The sequence below is a fragment of the Sminthopsis crassicaudata genome, chromosome 3 (genome assembly GCF_048593235.1).
Source record: "Sminthopsis crassicaudata isolate SCR6 chromosome 3, ASM4859323v1, whole genome shotgun sequence".
Taxonomy (NCBI): Eukaryota; Metazoa; Chordata; class Mammalia; order Dasyuromorphia; family Dasyuridae; genus Sminthopsis; species Sminthopsis crassicaudata.
This window is the reverse complement of record NC_133619.1, coordinates 552,756,540-552,780,441: the sequence shown is the minus strand read 5'-3', so window position 1 is coordinate 552,780,441 and position 23,902 is coordinate 552,756,540. Positions and strand designations below refer to the sequence as shown.

At 34.3% G+C, this 23,902-nt stretch overlaps 1 protein-coding gene across 1 annotated transcript in view; it reads left to right on the top strand.

Moving 5' to 3' along the window:
• PRCP (prolylcarboxypeptidase) overlaps positions 1-23,902 on the top strand; it is an 82,706-nt gene that overhangs the window by 23,689 nt on the left and 35,115 nt on the right. Inside the window, exons 2-3 of the mRNA XM_074304565.1 lie at positions 16,912-17,052; positions 21,711-21,812. Of these exons, the coding sequence (XP_074160666.1) occupies positions 16,912-17,052; positions 21,711-21,812 (243 nt within the window). The remainder of the gene's footprint in view (positions 1-16,911; positions 17,053-21,710; positions 21,813-23,902) is intronic.

Sequence of the window (23,902 nt, the reverse complement as noted above, 5' to 3'; positions counted from 1 at the left end):
CCCTGAGAGCTTCTTGCTTATATATTGTACACTGAGTATACTCCAATCATTACATCACTAGGAAACTATTATTTGTTGTAAGATTAAATCAATGCTAAATTAGATTTAACCATTGTCTCCTCAATTCCACTTAGTACCTTGTTTCAAGTTCTGGCCCAAAACATCTCCTTATAGGATCAGATCAATCATTACTGAACCATACTAAATAATTGTTGTCTCTATCAATTCCACTGTCTTAGTACCTTGTAAGAATCATAACAAGAAGGGAGCAAAAAAAAAAGTAGGGGTACCACTGGTGAGAAAGCAAGATCTAAGTAGATCTGAAGTCTTTTAAGCAGTTAGAAAAAAGATTGGAAAGGAAGAGGTAAAAAGTGTCTGGAAGTTGAATTTCTTCTGAATGTCTCTAAGGTAACTGTGAGGGAAGATTTTGAATATTGGCAGATCAAAAACACATGGATAAAAAAATGTCAGTGAACCTGAGAACAGAAAGGAATGGTTGCATTTTAAAGCCTCATGGTGATAGGTGTGGCAAACTGGTCATCATTGAAGTTAATAGGAATGTAAGAGTCAGAGCAATATTAAAAGGGTTTTACTTTATTATGTTAAATTTGGGATGGGAAGATAGAAATAAGGAGATAGAAAGGATAGAAATAGATTTTCATTCATTTAAAAGAAAAAATAAAACTAAGTTTAAAAAATTTAAAAAACAAAATGCAAGCTATCCCAGCTAGAGAGGATGAGGTGGAAAAATTAGAAGGCCACTTGTCTTCTCCACAGGGAGAATTAATTGTTCCTTGAAAAAAAATAAAAAGAATTGTAAGTGGAAAAGAAAGAAAATCCTGGAAAGAACTAAAGTAAGTGTAATTGTGTCAGAAAACTGAAGAGTAGAACAATAAGATACCATAAAAGAAAAGAAAAATAAGAATCACTGTTTTGAAGCTCCTTCTGTAGACCTAGAGTTTTTAACCTCAGATTCAGGGGCCCTCAGGGAGTTGATGGATTAATTTTAGGGCATCTCTCTATTGAAAAAAAATTACATCTTTATTTTCTCTGACTTCTAATTTAATTTTAGTATTTCCTTGAAATATGAATTAAAAGAATTTATTGTTAGAAGACATCCAAAGGCTTCACCAGACAGCCAGAGGGAATCATGACAAAAAAAAAAGGTTAAGAATCTCTGCCATAGAAGTTAAAACTGGACCTTCTGAGGAGGAAGCAAGTTCTCATTCTTTTTAAATAAGTGATGAGGATACATAGGTTCTGGAGAAAGGTTATCTAGAATGGATTTCTAGAGGAAGAAATGAGATCTGGTGGTTGGCATTTCATTGATTATTAGAAAATAAATTGACCTCATATGAATTGTAGAAAAATATATCTAAACAGGAGGAAGATATACATCTTTTTCTGTTATGTATGAAAGAAAGGTTCCTTGGCAGTTTTTGGTTCAATATTGGAATTAAATGAAACATTCATAAAAAGTCTGACACTGACATTAATTTAGCTATGTTGGGAGAAGAATATTTGACAAAGATATTTGAGGACATTGTTGATTCAGCTGAGCACAACTCTTCTACCTCTCCATTGCTTATGGTGGTCGACTGGTTATGTATGTGTCAGGAAGGAGCTGGTGCCTTTAGTGGGCATTTCCTACTTAAGAATGGAATGAACCTTTAATTCCCTGAGCTAAAGTATCAAAGCTGGTTTCAGTATTTATTTATTTATTTTTTTTTTAAGAAAAAAACTAGCCCATCTTATAAGCAGTGGTAGCTATTACTCTGACCACATCCTAACTCTAGGAGACTAAGCTTTAAAACTTTCAGAGTATCTATCCCACTTAAATGGTTTTAAGACTGTTATTGGACACTCTGACCTTGGGGATTCAAGAAGCCTGGCCAAGGCAGCACTGGAGAAGGACAAACTAAATCTCAGATATAACAAAAACAAAAGAAACTGTCTGCACAATTATCCCCTGATACAAAATACAGGAAGACAAAGACCAGGAGCCCCAAACTTCACCTCTCCATATTGAAGGACTGAACCCTACACCTAAAGTGATTTTGTCCTGGTGATGGTTGATCCCATATCTTTGTTATTTATGGCTGGCCTCCTGATGTAAAGAGGTGACCATGAAAAAGGGCAGCACTAGGGAAAAAAGCATGTTGCTTCTTGTACATTCTCCAATCCTTATCACAGGTTTCCTGTAGTCTTATGACTAAAAGGTCATTACTCTCTTACACAGCGGTCCTCAAACTTTTTAAATAGGGGGCCAGTACACTGTCCCTCAGACTATGGGAGGGCTGGACTATAGTAAAAACAAAACCTCACACTCTGTCTCCACTCCTCAGCCCATTTGCCATAACCCAGTGGGCCGCATAAACGTCCTCAGTGGGCTGCATCTGGCCCAAGGCCGTAGTTTGAGAACCCCTGCCTTACATATAACATGTCCCTGCATCAGAGTCAATGCCCAGAATTACCTTTTAGGAATTTCCTAATCATCTTTGGATTTCTAATAATTGCTGGTGGCAGTCAAGCTGCTTCCCAACAGTACCTGTTAAAGCTTCTTAAACTATGGATTGTGATCCCATATGGATCATATAACTGAATGTGGGAGTTACACAATTATGATTTATTATCAGTAAATGTGTGACTTGTATACATATTTTGTATACCTGTATATCTGGGGTCATGTGAAAATTTCTTGGGCAAAAAGGGGTCTCAAGTGAAAAAGCCTTATGTATTTATTTTTAATATATTGAAACCAGCTTTGATACTTTAGTTCAAGGAGTTAAAAGTTCAGTCCATTCTTAAGTAGAAAAAGCCACAAAGAGCTCTAGTTCCTTCCTGATACATAACCAGACTTAGGAAGCCTTGCTCTAAGTCATAGGTGTCAAACACTCAGCCTGTTGTCCATAGGCCCACTAGATTAATTGGGACATGTTTAAGAAAATAAATAGAAATAGAAAATAAATGTGATGGCCATTGTTGGCCTTCTTTTCTATTGGAGTTTGGTACCACTAATCTAAGCATTCTCTAGGAAGGCGCTGTCCAGGGATCCCCAGCAGCTATGCTGACATTCTATAATATTATAAGCACAAAGGCTATGCTGGACTTATTTTTGCCCTTGTTCATGTTAGCATTCACTTTCCTGGGTATCTGACCACATTGCTGATCTTGGGACCTGCAGCAAGGACTGCTGCCTCTTCCCCTGGGACCTATTACCATCTCTTCAGGATCTGATAGAAGGACTTATGAAATTTGATGACTAGGCCCACTTCTAGTGATTCATATGGACCTAAATAATGTCACCAAAAGGGACCCAGCAAGTCTCGTAAGAGAGAGAAGTCCTGGGCAGGACATTGAACATCTTTAAGCAAATAGGTAGGTGATTTTTTAATCACTGCTATTAAATGGAGATGATAGGACTCCAGAAAAGAAAGGAAGAGATGGTTTTGAAGATGGTATCAAAGAAAGTGATTTGAATTTCTGGCCCAAGAATGGGATTAATAGAATGCATCTAATGAGGGTCAGGAATAATCAGGAATTTGTCTGATCAAAAAGAGCTTTAAGTGATCTTCTAATAAAGTGATTTTTTAATTTTTTAATTTAAGTGATAATCTAGTTTCCATTTAGGAATCTCATCATTGGAAAAACCTCATTATGCCATAGAATTAAATCTGCCTGGTACTCATATTTCATCCATATCCCTTTTTCCCTTTGACTAGAGGGGAGGGCCATCGGTTCTGTTTGAAGAGGCAGCTTAGCATGGTTTTTTTCTCCATTTCCCCTATATTGCTTTTGGACTTCTTTGGAACTTTCCTTCATGCCTTTACTCTGGGTACTTTGCCTTCCCCTCCCCCTTTCAGTTTCCTTGTGGGTGTTGTCTTCCTCCATTAGAAGTAAGCTCCTTGAGGGCTGGACCTGTATTTTGTTTTTCTATTTATATCCACAGCACTTAGCTCAATGCCTGGAGTTTCAGGAACGTTGCAGGTCTTTAACAAGTGATTTGTTATTTGATTTTATTTGACTGACATTAAACTAGATAAAGAAAATGGATAGTATGATGTGGAAAGAAAACAAAATCTTCCTCAAGGTCTCCTGATATTTTCTATTACTGTAGATGCTTAGTTCTGCTTATGAAATGGAAGTTAGTGTCTATATGCAGATTCTCCTAGCCTTTGGAGCTATTTTGGTTACACACTAATCATCTTTATATTAAATTGTGTTTAATTGTTATTTGAACAGTGGCAGGCATGAATAGTACTTGTAGCTTTTCATTTCCTTGCTTCCCTTTGACTTTCGTTGTTTTCTGTGGTTCATTGTGGTACAGATTTCCTTGCTAAAGTTTCTCTTTTGGATGGTGAGAGGAAACTAAGGCTTTGGGAAGGGAAGATTAGTCTTGAGTTTTAAAAAATTCTTTATTAATATAAAACAATTGAAAAGAAATAGTCTAAAATAGAAATTCCAGGTTGTGCAATAAAATCATCATGTGCGAATAATTCTAGCTGCCATGTATTTTTAGACCATAAAGTTGATGATTGTAAATTGAGGGAATACGGATACTATAATTATGATGAAGAATTTACTTTAGAACGTGCTATTTTTAGTTGATATTTATTATAGTTAATAAGTTTTCTCTCTTTTCTTTATTCATTTCTTCACCACACTCCATGTAGTTTCAGATTGATACCTCAGACACCAAAAGTTTGTGAGCTCTCTCATGTCACAGCTCTGCTAAATTAGATTTTTTAAAGATATTCTTATGTACTCCTCAATAGAATAGACCCAGTGAAGTGTCATGCTAATGATTAGTTCTCTAAGAGGTAGGAAGAAGACAACTCTGTCCTGATAATGACTAAAATTCTGGAACCTGACTGAATTGTATAAAATTCACACTACATGGGGTGGAGCATAACTTGGTAGGGTCACTCAAAACTACAAGCATAGTTTGAGATTGACAGTCAGGATACTAAATAACCCCAGCCAGCTTAGATTTTAACTAGCTGATGGTTAGAAGACATCTGCCGGTTCTTAAAGAACTGATTTCTAGATGAATGGGAATGTGTGTGAATTTGTGTTTATGTGTGTGTATGTGGAGGGGAGATTGTTTTGGGGGCAGTAGTACTGCCCACCAGCCTGTTTGCCTCTGCTTGGTGGATGGTCTGCCAGAAGCCCTTATGCATAACTTGAAAACAGGTGTGTGTATATATATATTTATATATACCTGCAGAGATGGGTAAGTGCTTTATGGCAACTTGTTCTATTCAAGATTCTAGCCTTAAGATTTCTGACAGATATTTTAAAAGAAATGATTCTTTGCATTGAAACCTATCTTGGTGATATTTTTTGAATGTTTTAAAATTCTTCTTTTAAAGTGTGCTTCATTGAAAAGGTACCTTAAGTCAAAGAAATATTTATTCTTTCCCAGATCAATGGCAATAAACAAACAATGAGTCTAAAAAAAAAAACCAAGGCCTAGATTATTTTGTATTGCTTAAAGGGATAACATATGACTCCATACATACCATATGGTTGCTTTAAAATAAATTATTGGATAAAATATAATATATACATGCCACCATTTATAAAGGCCTCTAGTACTCTGTGGATACCTTGATAATTTCAGGATTAGTTTGTCCTTTTCATTAATAAACTTCTAATATAAAGATATGATAATAGAGTAAAAAATGTAATTTTTTTTTAAACAAGCAGAATTGAGTTAAATGGCTTAGTTCTTAAAGCTGTCTTTGTTGAATTGGATTCTGTTTCAGTCTAGGTCATGCTGGTCTGCCAGGGTCACATATGGGGAGTCACCTTTGATTCCTTTTGACCTTAAGATATTTTGAATAAGATGGCTGGTGGGAATTAAGGAGCAATCTAATCATTAAAAGAAATTCTTCATTTATCTTCAGGAACAGCCAACAGTTGTTTGAAAAGATAGTAATCGTGTAGCTAAGAAACCAGAACGTAATTACAGGAAGCTGCTCTCTAATTCTTTACCTTGTAGCCATTGTGCTGGGCTTTTTGGTTTCATGTGAGGATATCCTCCTCCCTTCCTGTATCTTTTCACAGTGACCTTATCCTTTAAGCAGGATGAAGATTTAAAACAATAAAGTTGGTGTTTTTCTGGTGTAAAGTTGAGTTTTTAACATTATAAGTAAACCTCTTGAGACTGTTTGACAACGGACTCAGAATTGTACTTCTGTTGTGGAATTCCCCATAGAAATTTGTTTTTTCATTTTCTATAATAGAACTCTGTAAAGGCTTTTTTTCCTCCCCACAGAGTACTAGAGGCCTTTATAAATGGTGGCATGTATATATTATATTTTATCCAATAATTTATTTTAAAGCAACCATATGGTATGTATGGAGTCATATGTTATCCCTTTAAGCAATACAAAATAATCTAGGCCTTGGTTTTTTTTTTAGACTCATTGTTTGTTTATTCTTTCAAGCATTTGTAATAATCAACAGTCATATATTAAATGCATATTGTGTACCAACAACTAGGAGTACAAAGAAAAAATAAAACAGCCCCCAAAGTGAAACAACACAGGAAATATAAACTATATACTATAATACTATATACTATAATACAAGGTCATTTCGCCTGTGTACCTTATATAATATGGCATTTGCATCCTTCTTGGTTGCTTACATTGTGCATTATTTTGATTTTCAAAATTATTGCACGTAATGGGTAGCTTATTCAATTCTGGAATCACAGTACCACTTGGTTTTAATTTAGAGGGTTGATATTTAATTGAAGCCCCTGTTCAATGCATTTATTATCAACATTGCCAGGCAGAAACTATAAATCAAATATCAAGGTCTTTAATTAGAGCCAGATAGCAAAACAGATAAGAGAAAGTAATGTGACAATTTCCAGACTCCCCATACAGATAAGTATACAATCTTCCACAGTCTCACTCTCCCAGAAAAGGGGAAGGAGAAAGCTCACAGCTTCTAATGCTTGCCTGGAAGTTGGCTTGCTTTTTTTGTTATAGTTCTCAAAGCTTCAAATGCAGCACATTGTTTGTTTCAATTGTTTTTCAGTCATGTCCAACTCCTCATGATTCTTATTTGGAATTTTCTTGGCAAAGATGCTGGAGTACTTTGCCATTTCCTTCTCCAGCTCATTTTATAAATGAGGAACTGAGGCAAATAGGGTTAAACGACTCGTTCAGTCATACAACTAGTAAGTGTCTAGGATAGACTTGAAATCAGAAAAAATGAGTCTTCCTGACTTCAGGGCCAGCCCTTTAACCACTGTGCCACCTCATTGCCCAAGTCCAGTGCCATGCTTTGCTGTTCTTAACAACATCTTAGTACCTCCCCTTGTAGATCTCCCCAGATCTTGAGTTCCCTTGATGGAACATATGCTTTTGTTACATCTGTAGTTGCAGTTTGCTGCTATGATGGTCCACTGAAACTCTTATTTCCTGTGGTGACATCTCTGCCTCAAGATTGGAGCTGGGTAGGGAAAAAATGTCACTTCTCTTTGGTGAGACCATCTAGGCTAACATGGCTCAGGTATTAATCAGCATATTTTAAGTTCTTTTTGTTGAACAGGTGTATACCATTCTTGTCTTTTGCTTAGACTAGCAAGGTCTTTTTTATTGTCTGTATCAGACATTTGAGGAGGTCACCCAGACCATGTAACTTTTCATTTTTCTACAAAGCTGTATTTTTTCACCACCTACCACTCTTCTTCCTTCCCTTTTCCTCTGCCTCTTTTCAGTTTTCTTTTATGTGTTGTCTTCCCCCATTAGCAAAAGTAGGCTCCTTGAAGGTAGGCTCTGTCTTTTTGCTTGTATTTCTATTACCATGTTTTAGCAAGATGACTACTGCCATAGAGTAAACACTTAATAAATGCTGGTTGACTGACCAGGTTTGTTGTATTCTATGAGTTAGTAAATTTAAAACCATATTGTGTGCATTTATGTATATTTGAGGTCAAAGATTTTATTATTGACTACTTTCTCTTGTGATAAAATTGGAGTCTTATTAGGGGTCTTTAGGTAGAGGTAGCCTTTTAAGAAAGATAAATTCTCCCCAGACCTGAAGATGAGGATAGAAAAGGCAGGTAGCTCTCTAGGGTCCCACTTCACAGAAGATGCAGTGAAAAATATATTTTTCTTATTACTTTTTTGTAATGATACATTTTTAATGTTAGAAAATTCTTACTTCTTTGGTTCAGCTATTTATAAGATGAAGCGTCAAAGTTCCTGGAGATAATAATACATGATAGGGATTTAGCAAGGATTGATTTTTTTAAAAATTTATTTTATTATAGTTTTTTATTTATAAAACATATGCATGGGTAATTTTTCAACATTGACCCTGGCAAAACCTTCTGTTCCAAATTTTCCCCTCTTTTCTCTACCCCCTCCCTAAATGTTAGGTAGTCCAATACATGTTAAATATGTTAAAATATGTTAAATCCTAATATATGTATACATATTTATACATTTACCTTGCTGCAAAAGAAAAATTGGATCTAGAAAGAAAAAAAAACAACCTAAGAAGGAAAACAAAAATGCAAGCAAACAATAACAGAAAGAATGGAAATGCTTTGTTGTGGTCCACACTCATTTCCCATAGTCCTCCCTCTGGATGTAGATGGCTCTATTCATTACTGAACAATTGAAACTGGTTTAATCATCTCATTGTTGGAGGGGACCATGTCCATGAGAATTGATCATCATATAGTCTTATTGTTGCTGTGTATAATGATCTCCTGGTTCTGCTCATTTCAATTAGCATCAGTTCATGTAAGTCTCTCCAGGCCTCTCTAAAATCATCCTGCTGGTTGTTTCTTACGGAATAATAATATTCCATAACATTCATATACCACAATTTATTCAGCTATTCTCCAACTGATGGGCATCCACTTAGTTTCCAGTTTCGTGACACTACAAAAAGGGCTACCACAAACATCTGTGTAGATGTGGGTCCCTTTCCCTCCTTTAATTTAATATCTCTTTGGGATATAAGCCCAGTAGAAACACGGCTGGATCAAAGGGTATGCATGGTTTGATAACTTTTTGAGCATAGTTCCAAATTGCTCTCCAGAATTATTGGATTTGTTCACAGTTCCACCAACAACGCATCAGTGTCCCAGTTTTCCCTTGTCCCCTCCAGCATTTGTCATTATCTTTTCCTGTCATCTTAGCCAATCTGAGATGTATCTCGGAGTTCTCTTAATTTACATTTCTCTGATCAATAGTGATTTAGAGCACCTTTTTATATGACTAGAGATAGCTTCAGTTTCTTCATCTGAAAATTGGCTGTTCATATTCTTTGACCATTTATCAATTGGAGAATGGCTTTATTTCTTATAAATTTGAATAAGTTCTCTATATATTTTAGAAATGAGGCCTTTATCAGAATCTTTGACTGTAAAAATGTTTTCCCAGTTTATTGCTTCCCTTCCAATCTTGTTTGCATTAGTTTTGCTTGTGCAAAACCTTTTTAACTTAATATAAGCAAAATTATTTATTTTGTGATCAATAATGATCTCTAGTTTTTTGATCACAAATTTGCAAACATTGATTTTCAAACTTGCCTAGAACAAAAAAATGCCCATATCTCAACTCAATCAAGTCAGTCCTTGGGGACCTTAGAAGCCTAATTTTACATCATCCATCCCCATCCTGTGTAGTTTTCTTTTTTCCTTGTTTATGCCTAATAATCACCATATCTAAGTCATTATATACCTAAGTGGTGCTTCTAGTGAAAATTGCATGCTCCAGGAGGTAGTCCATTGTATGATCAGACAGTTCTCATTGTTATATATAGTTCTTCCTTGTATTGAGCTGAAAATTTCTTTTTTGTAACCCTTCCCTATTTGTCCTACCTGACTTTGACTGGTAAGATCTATACTCCCAAGAGAGGTCTTCTTCAGACATTCTTTCTCTTCTTCACATACCCAATGTAGTTACTCCTACCCTATGCATTGTTTTTTTTTTGTCCTGAATACACACACCTCCATACTGTTTTAGGCTTACACACCTCATACTGATGCCGTGAATTGATTGTCTTTGGTCTTTCCTCATGTGCTGCTTCTTTATTTGTAGTTCTTTTTTTTTTTTTTTTTTTTTTTTTTTTTTTTCTGACACTTCCCTGTTTATTCCTCTGAGTGCTGTTGTTTCCTAGGAGTTAAAGATGTTCTGGCAATGATACTTCTCAGTCCTTCACTCTACCTGCTTATTATTATCATTATTTAGTGGGCAACAAAACATTCCTCTTTCCCTCCTCTAGTCTCATTAGTCTTATGTTCACTCCCCAAACACCATTTAAACATAGACACAGATCACTGCAACAAATATTACCTACCAATCCATCTTACCACCAACTCAGAATCACATACTAAACATTCATTTGTAAAAGTGATTTTTCTAGGAATTTTTTTTATCCATTATTGCTATAGTAGGTATTTTTAGTACCATTTTAATGTTACACTATATAAGACTGTAAACCCAGTTATGAACTTCATCTGTTTATAGTGTGTTTAGTTTTGAGAATTTTACTAAATTTCTGTTTAGACATCCATCCATCCATATGCTCCCATATTAACAGGCATTTATTAAGTGCCAATGTTAGGTCCTGGGAATACAATACAAAATGAAATAGTTCCTGCCCTGGGGGAGTTTACCATAGAGTGAGAGGAGACTACATATGAAATATTGAGGGGGAGGTACTAGAAGTTGGGAGGGTCAAGAAAGGCTTCAAGTAGGAGGTAACCTTTAAGCTGCTAAGAAAGCTTGGCATTTTTAAATTTAGGGCATTGTATGAGAATTGGTAAAAAGATCAGTATGCAAAATATTTATTTTGTTATTGTAAAACCCTGAATGAAAATCCTCATATTAGGGCAGCTAGGTAATGCAGTGGTTAGAACATTAGTCTTGGAGTCAAGAGGACCTGAGTTCAAATCCAGAATCAGACATTTAATAGCTATATGCCTCTGGGGAAGTCATTTAACCACAATTGCTTTAAAAAAAAAAAAGACCTTCTGTGGTACTTAATCACATTATGGAAATGAATCTGAACTCTTAATTCTGTGTAGCAGAATATATATTTTGGCAGATCTTACTAAACTAAACAAGTCTTTGAGTATAGACCGAGTGATTTAATGTGTACTTGTCTGTAAATCAGCCTAGCTAAGTCATCAAGTTGGTTGTGGGATAAAGAATTCTTCCCATGCAATCACTCTTGCAGATTAAATTAAGAAGGGCTATGATTTACTTTATTGGAGCAATATACATATGCAAAATATCACAATTTTTAACATATCAATGTGTAGTATTGTTATAAATGAGATATGTTGAAATATAAATAATATCTAAATACTTTATACCTAAATATATCTCTATATAAAATTGTATTATAGTATACAAATATTGTATAGTACAGCTTCCTAAATATACTAAACTACTTCAAGGACATTACGAAATATATTATGGAATATATTACCATTTTTCTATAACTTAGGAAATGGTTTTTAGGAGTTACTGTGGCTGAAAAATTAATTACTTTACAGCTAAATTGATGAGGAAATTCTGACTCAGCCAAAACTGTTCTTTGGACAATAGGCATATAAGGGGCCATATTAGAACACTTTCCAGTATAGTATGTAATTATATCTAGATAGAAATATATTTAATTATTGAAGTTTCCCTTCAGTCAGGTGAACTGAGTCATATTTGAATTATATGACTATATCTCATAAATCTCACTTTGGCTTAAACTAATAAAGAAAAAGCATTTATAAGGTTACCTCTCTACTCAAGCTTCTAACCCCCAAACAAACTCCTAATCAAACAAAAAATCAACCCACAAAACCCCAAATCAATGAATTTTAACTTTTTTTTTTTTTTTCCTTCATTAGTTATCTAAAGAGCTGGCTTGTACAACAGCACACCCTTGTGGCGTTAATATTTTTGCTTTGCTTTTAATTTTTATCACTTGTTATATATGCTATGTCTGTACTTATTGGTTTGAAGACTTAACATTCATGATTTTTACTGCTTTAAAGCTTCTTGAAATCATTGGAAATAGTTATTTGTATATTCTTCTATACTTATGAAGATTTAAATTTATCAAAGATTTAGGCTCTTGTTTCTTTGGATGTTGACATAAATGATACTTCCAAAAGAGTTTTTTTTTGGAGGAAAGAGGAGTTAACTTTATGATTTTATTGATGTAAGTAATTTATGGTGAGGAAACTCCCTCTTATCAAGTGCAGATTTTGATCTGCAACTTATATTCCTTAGACTGCTGAGAGGTTAATTGACTTGCCCAAAGTACACAGACAGTATGTATTAAAAGCAAGGCTTAAACCCAGATTCTGAGATCTATCCTTTCTCCATTATACTCACTGCCTCTCTGCTTCAAAATGTTTATTATGACATTATTTAGTAATAGCCTTTGGGAAGGGCCATTGAGCTTAAATGTGATCTTAATGTATGAAGGGTATTATTTTTCTCCATATATTTTCTACTACTTGTCAAGATCTCCAGTGAAAAACAAACTTGGAAGTGATTGTATAGTTAAACTATTATGAAATACTTAGCTGCTATTTGGCTCTACTTACTATTTCCTTGTTTTTGGAAATTGTCCACTTGTATCCAGAAAATTGTAGAACATTGTAACTATTAAAATTAAAATATTATTTATTGAATGCCCATTTAGCATAAGACCTATTGTGCTATGTTTGCTGTTTTTTTCTTTTAAGGTATTCATATCAGGAAAAAAGTCTTATGTTGTAGGTTAATATAAGGCCTCTTATTATGTCCTGGAAATTTCTGTCACTTCTTAAGTTATTACTTTTCTTTACTTGAAACTCTAACCTTTCTCTTTATGTTACTTTTAAAAAAGTTTATTCCTTTATTTGCAATTTAAATGCCTTTTCTTGCAAAAAGGAGATGTTCCTAATTTTAGGAGTAGGTAAGAAAAGAGAGTAGGAGATAAGTGTAGAATTCTATTTCCAAATTTATTTGGGTGACAAGAAAATCTCCAGAAAACCTTAAGAAGAAAGGAACTTGTCTGTCGTCTAATTTCACCCTCATCTAAATCTTGATTACCCTTAATATGTCTCTAATAAGTCATTCAGATTTCTTTTGAACATATCTAGTAATTGGGAGCTCATTTATTGTGAAAGAGTCCATTCTAGTTTGAGAGGGTTGCAATTATTAAGAAGTTTTTACTTGCATTGATCACTGAGGTCTCTCTAATTCTGTAACTTCTAAGTTACCAGAATTGGGCTATGAGGGATCATTTTTTCTTATTTCTGTCCTCTGGGTCTTTTAAAACAATTCTGATCCTTGCTTTCACATGATAGCCAGATTCTGTTTGGCAGGAAAGATACTCAAAATTTGCCTGACACTTGAAGAGTTGTGTCTGTGGAAATTTTCCCATTATCTGGAAATGAGTCTATAAAATTTAGCTTTCATCAAACCTTCTTATGTTATTTTATTGTTGTTTACATTATTATATACTATGTGCATGAGGTTTTAGATCTAGAACTGGAAGGAAACTTGTCTAATTGCCTCATTTTATAGATGAGGAAATGGGAGCTCAGACATTTCCAAGTGGGAACAAAAGAGAAGCCCTGCACTAGAGATCTCTGAGATAAACAGGCCCAATGTTCTCAAATGTAAAATATGAAGTTGGATCCCTTCTAGTTCTGCATATAGCATCTGATAATCACTGGCCTAATCATATTAATAACAACCACAGCACAAAAAACTTAGATACAAATTCCATGTTCAAGAAGTTCCAAATTGTGAGGGACTTAAGGAACCATCTAACACAGTATAAATTAGCTATCTTTGCTTGAAGGGCTCTAATGAGGGGAAACTCACTATTCTCTGGGTGGGTCTCCTTCATCTTTGGATAGCTCTAATTATTAGGAAGTTTTTCCTTATGTCAAATCAAGCCTAAAACTCTCTTTTTGTAATTTCCACCCATTGTTCTTAGTTGTATTCTGTGGGACCAGAGTAAGTCTAATTGTTCTTCCATATCATAACTCTTCTCATGCTTGAAGATAGCTCAGCTTATGTTGATCCTGAATCTTTTCTCATAGAGGCTACTCATCCAATTCTCAGTTTTTTCAGTCAGCACCCATATTATTATATGACATTAAGGCCTCACATTTTTGGTTGCAATTCTTCAGGACAGTCTCTAGCATATTATACCCTTTCTAAAATATAGTGTTCAGCAGTGAGCACAGTACCTCAGTGATCTAACCAGGGCGAGTATAGTCCTGTACTATCACTTGTGTATTTCTGGCTGCTTTCTGAGTCTCAATGCAGCTCCAGTTCCAGATCCCATTAATATTTTTGGTTGTCTTGTCACATCATTGACTCTTATTGAACAGTTTACCAAAATTAGATCTTCTTCATGTAAATTGTTTTCCCACCCACCTTATACCTGTGAATGGAACTTTTTGGACTCATTTTTTGGACTTAGCTTATGTTTACATTAAATTTCATTCTATTTAATTTGGCACAGTTTTTATAAAAAAACCTGTTAAAACCTTTTAATTCCTGCCTTTGTCATCAAGTGTGTATCCCTCCCAATTTTGTTTCTTCTTCAAATTTAATAAGAAATCCATCTATGCTTTTATCAGTCACTGATGAAAATGTTAAGGATATTATTTGAGAATTATGTGAGAGGGGGCACCAGCTAGGTGGTGCAGTGGATAGAGCACCAGCCTTGAATTCAGGAGGATCTGAGTTCAAATCTGGTCTTAGACACTTAACACTTCCTAGCTGTGTGACCCTGGGCAAGTCACTTAACCCCAGCCTCCCAAAAAAAAAAAAAAAAAAAAAAGAGAGAGAGAGAGAGAGAGAGAGAGAGAGAGAGAGAGAGAGAGAGAGAGAGAGAGAGAGAGAAATATGTGAGAGAGAGGCAGTACAGATAAAAACATTAGTTTAAGAACCAGGAAACCCTGGGTGAAGGTCCTGCCTCTGCTACATACTGACTATGTGTCCCTGGGCAAACTACAAAATCTTGAAATGTCTCATACAACTTATAAAACTGTGGACTTCTGAAAAGGTACTTTCATAAAGGAGTTTCTCAGTAAGAGGTGTTTCTGTTTCAGTTAAAAATAATGATGTAATCTTACAACTATGTGAGGTATTTAGAATTTCATTTTCAATGTATAGAAATTAAGGAATAACTTTTAAGACTTGGTAAAGGACAGCAATAAAGTAATGGAAAATGAGATTAATTTACCAGATCCTCACATAGTTTATTGGAAATCTTCAGATCATGTATAGGTATGCCTGTTTACACAAGTTAGTGATGTTAACCTTCAGTATTATGATATTCTTCATCACAGACTTCTCAAGGACTACAGGATTGTCTTCCAAAGTGTAGATGACACTTTGAATATGAACGTGGCCACATATACTGTGAAATTTATTCTCAATATGTTGTATAGTTAAAATGGTTATTTTAACTTTAGTGTTTAAAGGATTTGTGATTTGGTTGGTGTAGATAAAACACCTTTCACTCCACATTGAAGATTGCAGACCTTCTCTGTTGTAAGTGTACTGTATGAATTGGTTTGGCTGAAATATTAATTACCAAGTTGTAGCTATCTTGATGATGAACTTTTCCAGAGTTATTTGGGCTGGACTTCAGATCATCAGGTCTGTTTTCCCAATATATTTTAACATGGAAGGAAATGCCACAGCCTAGATAAGTTAGCATTGCCTTCAAAAACTCGGATTTCATTCTTTTTCCTAATGAGATATCACAGTAAAACTTGAATGGCGTTATTTTGATACTTAATGTTTATTGAATTTTCTTTTTTATTTCTTTTAACAAAATTCTTCTTAATAATTAATTTTTGTAGTATTAAAGATAAAATTTGAAAATTTTCAGTATCATTTGAGTATATTTTGTTCTTTTGATGCTGCTTTTGTATTGCTTGTATTTAGGTGATATAAACTTCTGTTTTGAATCAAACCGGTTTATTTTTCAAAATCAGGAAAAAGTTTGTAATTGTTTGTTTTGAAGAACTATAGGCTTGAGTCAATCTGCCAGCAGAGGGCAGCCTCTCCTCATTCAGCCCTGGCCTTTTTTTTTTTTTTCAAATCAATTGGAAAATGAAAACACGGTCCTTTAGCTGGTCTCAGCAATTTCAGGTATATAGTTTTGGTAATAAGAAATTCAGGCAAATTTGATTTCTAGTATGGATGAGGGGTTGTTCTCTCTATTTCCTGATGCTTAATATTCTGATAAAACTGCTTAGAAAATAGACTCTTTTAAAATCTTTTTAACTCAATCTTACATTTTTAGTTAATATTCTGTGTTAATAGTCATGAGCTAAGGGTGAGTATTCTGTGTATGTGTGTGTGTGAGAAAGGGGGGAGGAATCTTTATATATTCTTATGGGACAACTAAACTTGAAAGAACAATAAAAAATTTCACTTTGGAAAATTAAGAGAAATTGTGTTTATATATCTTTTTCTGTAAATTCTAATTTAATGAAAGATGCCATTTAACTTTTTTTTTTTTTTTTTACTGCAAAGGAAGACATTTATTCATTCCATTGTTAATCCTATCAGTAGCATACAGAATTTTCTTTTTTTTTTTTAATTTTTATTTTATTTTATAATTATAACATTTTTTTGACAGTACATATGCATGGGTAATTTTTTACAACATTATCCCTTGCACTTACTTCTATTCAGATTTTTTCCCTTCCTCCCCCAACCCCCTCCCCCAGATGGCAAGCAGTCTTATATATGTTAAATATATTACAGTATATTCTAGATACAATATATGTGTGTAGAACCGAATTTTTTGTTGCACAGGAAGAATTGGATTCAGAGCCATTTAACTTTTTAACTACATTTGACTCTAATTTACTTTTTGAATTATTATTTATTTTGGTTGCAGGTTGATCATTTTGGATTTGATGTTAATTTAACATTTAAACAACGATACCTAATAGCAGATCAATACTGGAAGAATGATAATGGTGTAATACTTTTCTACACTGGAAATGAAGGGGACATTACCTGGTTTTGCAAAAATACGGTATGCATAAGTTTATTAAACTTGTCATGTTTATAAAATTTGCCTTTCTCATAGAACTAGGCAAAGGCAGAAATGTACAGATTCCATTTTAATTTGAAGTTTTCTATTTTCTAATTTCTTCATATGCTTAGTGGTCACAACTTCTTAACAACAAACTAGTAGCTTAATTCTGTAGTATTATAGTCTTAGAACTCAAAGGGTACCTACAGATCAGATAATATAAAAGTCTAATTTTACATATATTGGGGGTTGCACTTCAGGGAGCATATGTGGGAATGGGCTTATGGAACCGTCCCATAGAGAATGGGCCAGAGCTTCCATGGCAATTTCTATGCTAGGTATGACAGTGCTAAATTAGTTTGGTGTTTTAAAATGATTAAGCAATCCCCTTACTGGCCACTGCTAACCCAGTGGTCCTGGAACAGGAATGACTCCAACCTCCACCTTTAACCATTATCTATACATACTCCCTTGATGTCTCCCAGATAGTCAGAACCTTTCATACTTTCCTTGGACAAATAGGAACTTAAGTGTATTTCTTCTGGTGAGTTAGAGCAGTGCTTGGAGCTTCTCTTATCTGCAATGATCTCCAAGGAATAGTTGGAAAATTTGAAGAAATTCTACAGTTGTTAAATGAAATTTACAAGCTCATAGAATTTTGAGCTAGAAGGACTAACCAGTCTACAATTTTACCTGCCTACTCTGTCTGAGGGACCTGAGACCTCTAGAGCACTGACAAAGATGCCAGTTAGGTCAGAAATGTCTACTTCTGGGGTTCTGCTCAGTCATTAAAATTCAAAAAAGAAGCAAAGCAGAAGACATGGCTGCAAACCTAGACTCAGGTTTGCATGGGCAAGACAAGAGCTTTAGCTGCCACCTGCTCACAGCCTTGGTGCTGCCAAGGGCCTGAATTTTATACTTCCGTAGTAGCATTTAGAAAAACAGAACTCTGTATTTTCTGAAGAAAGACATGTGAATCTAAATATGTTGTAATTGTACTGAGCCAGAAATTTGAATTTGGTTTCTTGTTTTTATTATAATTATAGAAATTTAAGGAATTATACTAAAATTAATCAAAATGTCAAAAAAATCCCACCCCTAAAAATACTTGAAGAGATTCCCTTCATTTATCTGTCAACTCTATGGTCCTAGGTAAATTATCCAGCCACTTTGATCTTTTTATCTTTGAACACTATTTATCTTTGAACAGAATTCCTGTTCTCCTTACCTCACACTGGAATTGCACAGTTCAGTGAGATAAATCATGCAAACTTTTGTAAACTATGATATTCTGATCAAATGTGAGGGATTATGCTGATTGAAAAGCCATTTAGTTCTGTTAGATTACTTGAAAAAGTTCTTTCCTCTTCTAGAAGTTTTCTTTAGCTCCTTTATGCAACTTTTTAGACCTTATTGGTCTTCTCTAAGAATCCACTCATGTGGTTTTCTACTTCCATGCAGCATCTTGACCTAGTAGCAAGAGGGCTAGACTTGGTGTCATCTCTACAACCATGCACAGAATGCTGGGCACAGTACTACCTACCTGTTCCATATATCTATATCTATATCTATATCTATATCTATATCTATATCTATATCTATATCTATATCTATCTCTCTCTCTCTCTCTCTATATATATATATAGATAGATAGATATAAATACATACATAACACACTTATAAACTAGACTTTTGACATGGAGTACAGATGATTATATTTCAGTTTATGGCTGGTAAATTTAGTTTTAAGGTTTGTTGACCACACTTGATAGTATAGCCAGTCCTGGGTTTAAAGTATCCCTTTGACAAATGACTTTATATTGTAAGGGGGAACCTTGCCTCACTCTACGCCAACAGTATTAAAATTCTCTGCCACTGCCAGGGGAACAGTTGTGAATTGTGATACTACCTTCCATTTGTAAAGTGCTTTATACTTTTCCAAGTTCTTCCACAAGCATTTGTTCTTTATTAGGTAAAGAAGGACATATGTTATTTCCAGATGAAAAAGACTAATCTTTTAGAGAATTTTGTTGGTTAGAGAGTAGTAAAAGGGAAGAATGAGCTATAAAAAGCAGGGACATTATATATTCCCAGATTGGACTGATTTGCTTATTTTGTGGTGATTTGTCCCCAGCTCTCTTTAAACATTTCTGGCAAACCCTCCCCCTCCATCACATGGCTCCTAAATTTTTGTCAATTAATAAGTTATTTAGGTTAACAACCATCATTTTATTGTGCGTCTTTAATATATTTATTTTTTATTTTTTGGGGTAGGCAATTGAATTAAGTGACTTGACGAAGGTCATATAGTTAATAAATGTCAGATGTCTAAGACTCGATTTGAATTTGACTCTTCCTGACTCTGGAGCTGATAGTCTATCCATTATACTACTTCATTGTCACAACAGTCATCTTAAACAAACACAACTTTTCTGAGGCTTAAAGGTCTACCAGTACTAATATGAATCGTTTCAGACTTTGAATCACCTATTTGGTATCTCAATTAGCTCTTCTTTGAATACAAAGAAACTTATTCTATTTCTCATAGCTAACTCCCTATTTTATTCCTAGGAGGTTGTTAGATCAGGCACATAAATATTTTAAAGATCTGTGATTTATTAGAGGTTGGGTATTTTTTCATCAATATGGATTGCAATTCTTCTCTACTTTAGAAGGTGGTTCTTATGAGTTGATGTATTCTTAAGTCCAAATAAAATTGTCATTCAAAAGCTAAGCTTCTGATAATAAGCGTCATAGAATTTTAACTAGTCTTTTACCAAGCCCATATTTGATGCCTTTCTCTCTTGGTAGAATCTGCCAGAGCTTTTACTCTGTTATAAAAACATTCTAGAACCCAGGGTCACCTCTGTGCCATGATGAAGCAATGGAGGAGCCAGTCATGAAAGGGAATACATTTTATTTATTTATTCTCTCCAAGGGGCCTAGATGGGGAAATTGGATGCTTTCCCAGCTCCTCAGTCAAATCTCTTCATGTTTAAGCATCATGATTGTTTTTAGACCAAAATCCCATAATGCTATACACACATATTCAAATGTTAAGTACAAAAACACATTATAAAAGCTAATTATATTATGTTTTTTGAACTTTCTAAGCCTTACAATTAGTATGAATGATTGGAAATTGACTATATCTAATTCAATCAGAGTCATATTGAAATACTGATATTCCTGTATAGGACCAACTATTTTCACATGGCCAGTTCACTCCTAACCTTCTTGACTTTGTTTCTGTGTTTGGAATGAAGGAAACATTGGTTTCTGGTTTTGTTATGTATAGTGAATATAAATGTTTGAACTTGTGTTTATAAAGGTTTCCTTTCAAGAAGAAATGGAAAAGGGCAGGAAATGGCTGACTACATCTGAAAAAGGATATTTTATTCTAAAGTTTTTAATCAGTTTATTTGGGAAAAAAGAAATTGTCCTCATCCCGAGCTATTGATGTAGAATTATCTGTGCTTTTTACCTTTCCTTTAATTAGAGATAGGCATTAATATATAAGGATATTATACATCCCTGATACACAAAGATGCATATATGTATTTAATACATCTTCACTTGTGTGTACATTTTTATAAATATAGGTATACATATTGTCTCTCCTCTTTGCTTTCTATGGCATTGGGCAAATAATTTCCTCCCTTTGGCCCTCATTTTCTTCCAAAAAATGTTGGACAAGATATTTTCAAGTTTATTTTCAGTTCTCAATTCACACATATGTATACATGTGTGTGTGTATGTATATATATATATATATATATATGTGTATGTATATATATATATATATGTATATATATATATATATATGCACAAATGGGGCATATATATAAGTATACACACATACACACTTAATAAGGTAAATAGATAATGTGAGAAGGTGACTCAATGAGAAAGTGTGTATGTATTGAACTAAGCTAAGGAAGAGCAGTTTTGTAGTGAATGCTTGTAATTAGGTAAATGGCAAAGAAGCTAAGGGATCATTAAAGTAATAATAGAATGTAATTGTAGATAATGGATTAAATTCAACCAAATGGGTTTAACTATTCCAATATTTTTTTTTCAATAAAAAAGGTAGGGGTCTTAGGTTTCATTAAGACATACAAACATATTAAAAGATAAATTATATTTGCATTTTTCTTTTATTTTGGATTTCCAGTAGTGAATGTTTAAAAATTTTCCAATTTAATAAGCCCACATTCCTGACTGAATATAATAATTCCTCATACAATTTTAAGATTTTTATAACACTTCAAATATAGCTTAATGTCTATTCTTCTATCTCTAGTTATGAATAGCTATAAGTGGGAACTATCTTCAGCATTCTCAGTGATTCTCTGAAGCATCTAAAAATATTTTTTGATTGGATCTTTTAGTTGTAGACCAAAATTCTGTTTTGGACCAAAATCAGAGGTTGAGATAATTATCATAATTTTAAATGATCAAATTATAATATGAACTTAGTGACCAGACATGAGGTGCAAAGGTTTTATTCATCTGTGGAACAGGCATAAGCCAAGAAATTTCTCAGAGTGATTAAGGAATTACATTTTAAAAACAAATCTTTTTAGATCTATTTTACATGCATTTAGCAGTTTTCTTAGAACAAATTGTTTTCTTGTGCATTTATAAATTATTTCTAGGGCTTCATGTGGGATGTGGCTGAGGAGCTGAAAGCCATGTTGGTGTTTGCTGAACATCGCTACTATGGACAATCTTTACCCTTTGGTAATCAGTCATTTAGTGTAAGTATATGTTAATTAACTTGGGGAAACTGTTTAATGTAGTTCTGGAGCCCTGGTATCTTGTCCCAGTTTTGCCAATAACTAGTGTTTCTGAGGGATACTAATTTCCTACTGCTTATGTTAAAAGACATTTCCTTCCTGTCTCTCTTCCAGAAGGAGGTGGATTAGTCTCTTATCAATCCAGAGGCTTCAATTGGCTGTAATCCAAATGATGCATTCCTGACCCTAAGTAACAGGCCCACTCTGTTCAAACCTGCTCATCACTGGTCACAAGTTTCATTTAGTTTGCAAAAGGAGCTTTATACCTTGTATATCCAAGATTAGTTAATTAAGGCATCTCTATATAATTACATTAAAATTATTATTTACTGATTTAAAATATCCACCCTTTTATTTGTTAACTTATAAAATCATTTGATTGACAGGAAATTACCTTAAAAACAGTTTGGGAAACTGTGGTCATTTTGAATAAAAAAAGTTCTATGCATCATGTACTCAGAAGATATATGCTCTATTACCAAAATTATAAGGTTTTCTAAAAATATTATATATGCTGTCATTAGAGGCTATCCTTCTCTATCATTCATGTAATCACAAAATTAGTGGTATCAGGAAAATGAGGGAAGTTGTATAATATCCTATTAGGAAGTATATTTTATAGCTTTATGTTTCCATAAAGTGATAAAATAAGAACAATGGTATTTGGAGGTCAGAAGTTAGGCCATAACGAGGATCTCAGAAGAGAAGAGAATCAAATGAATAAATAAGTGATCTAAAAGGGATAAAAACAGTAAAATGTATAATGTACAAGAATGTAACTCCTGCTTAAGGAAAGTGGCACAAAGGACAAATATCCTGGAGAAATAGTAACAGCAAAAGTGTGAAGATGAAAGCTAGAAGTAAGGTAACATCAAACTTGTGAAAGAAGCTCCATATAGCAATAGGAGTCAAGCAAGAGAGTAGGAATGAAATTGTTACCCAGGTTGGTAAATGTGTAATTATGAGGTCATAAAGCAGGGGTTCTTAATTTGACATCTATGAACTTGCTTAACATTTTGGTAGCTATTTCAATTTAATCAGCTTCCTTTATTATCCTATAGGTTTTATTTTATGAATTTGAAAAAATAATTCTGAGAAAGGGTTCATTGGCTTCACCAGACTCTGTTTATGACACAAAAAAGTTAACAACCCCTATTCTAATTTGCCTTCCTGCTCTGGATATCCAAACTCTGAGCTGGCAATTTACATGTACCTGCTCTAGAGGTCTTCTTGGCCTCTCACTCTATTTGAAGTTATCTTCTCCTTTTGGTAGTTACTAAACACATTTAGCTACCGTTAAATTTTGACCAAGATTCTAAGCTCTTTCCTGGATGATATGGTTGGTCCTATGAAAATGAAGGGTTCTGGAGGATGACTCTGGGAAGATGGCAGAGTAGGTTGGTAATTTTCATGCTTTCCCAATTTCTCCTACAAATAGAACAAATTTGTGCCTCAGGGAGAACAAGAAGATTTGGGGATAGAACAGCATCCTTTTGATGTAATCTAAGAAGATTTGAAGAAAGCCTCTAGGCTGGGGATTAACCTGTTTGAAGTGCAAACATTTCCAGGCTAGCTCCACAGAAACATCAGGAAGGGACCACTGGGCTAGCTGGATATGACTGAAGCCTCAGTAGGAACTACAAATATTTTTTCCTCCTGAACTGTTTGTCTACTCAGGGTTTGAGTCTGGGAAGACTGAGTGAACCTTGGCTTATTGTGAATACCAGACCTAGGTGTGCTATTAAGATGCAAACCTGGGTGAGAAGGATTCATCACCTGGTAAGTGCAGAAACAGTGGGTCAGGGATGCTGCTGGATATGGACACTTGCAGGAGGATGGAGCTCTTGATTTGGATTCCTGGTCAAAGGGAGAGCTGAAGGGAAGCTTGAGGCACTATTCCTTCCACTCCACTATTAGAGGTACTTAGATTAATACATCTTATTTTAAAAAAATGAACTGGCAAAGAGGAAAGAGCCCCACCATTGAAACTTATTATGGGAACACAGAATACTAGGTTTCATCTTCAGAGGAGGACACTTTAATAAAAAAGC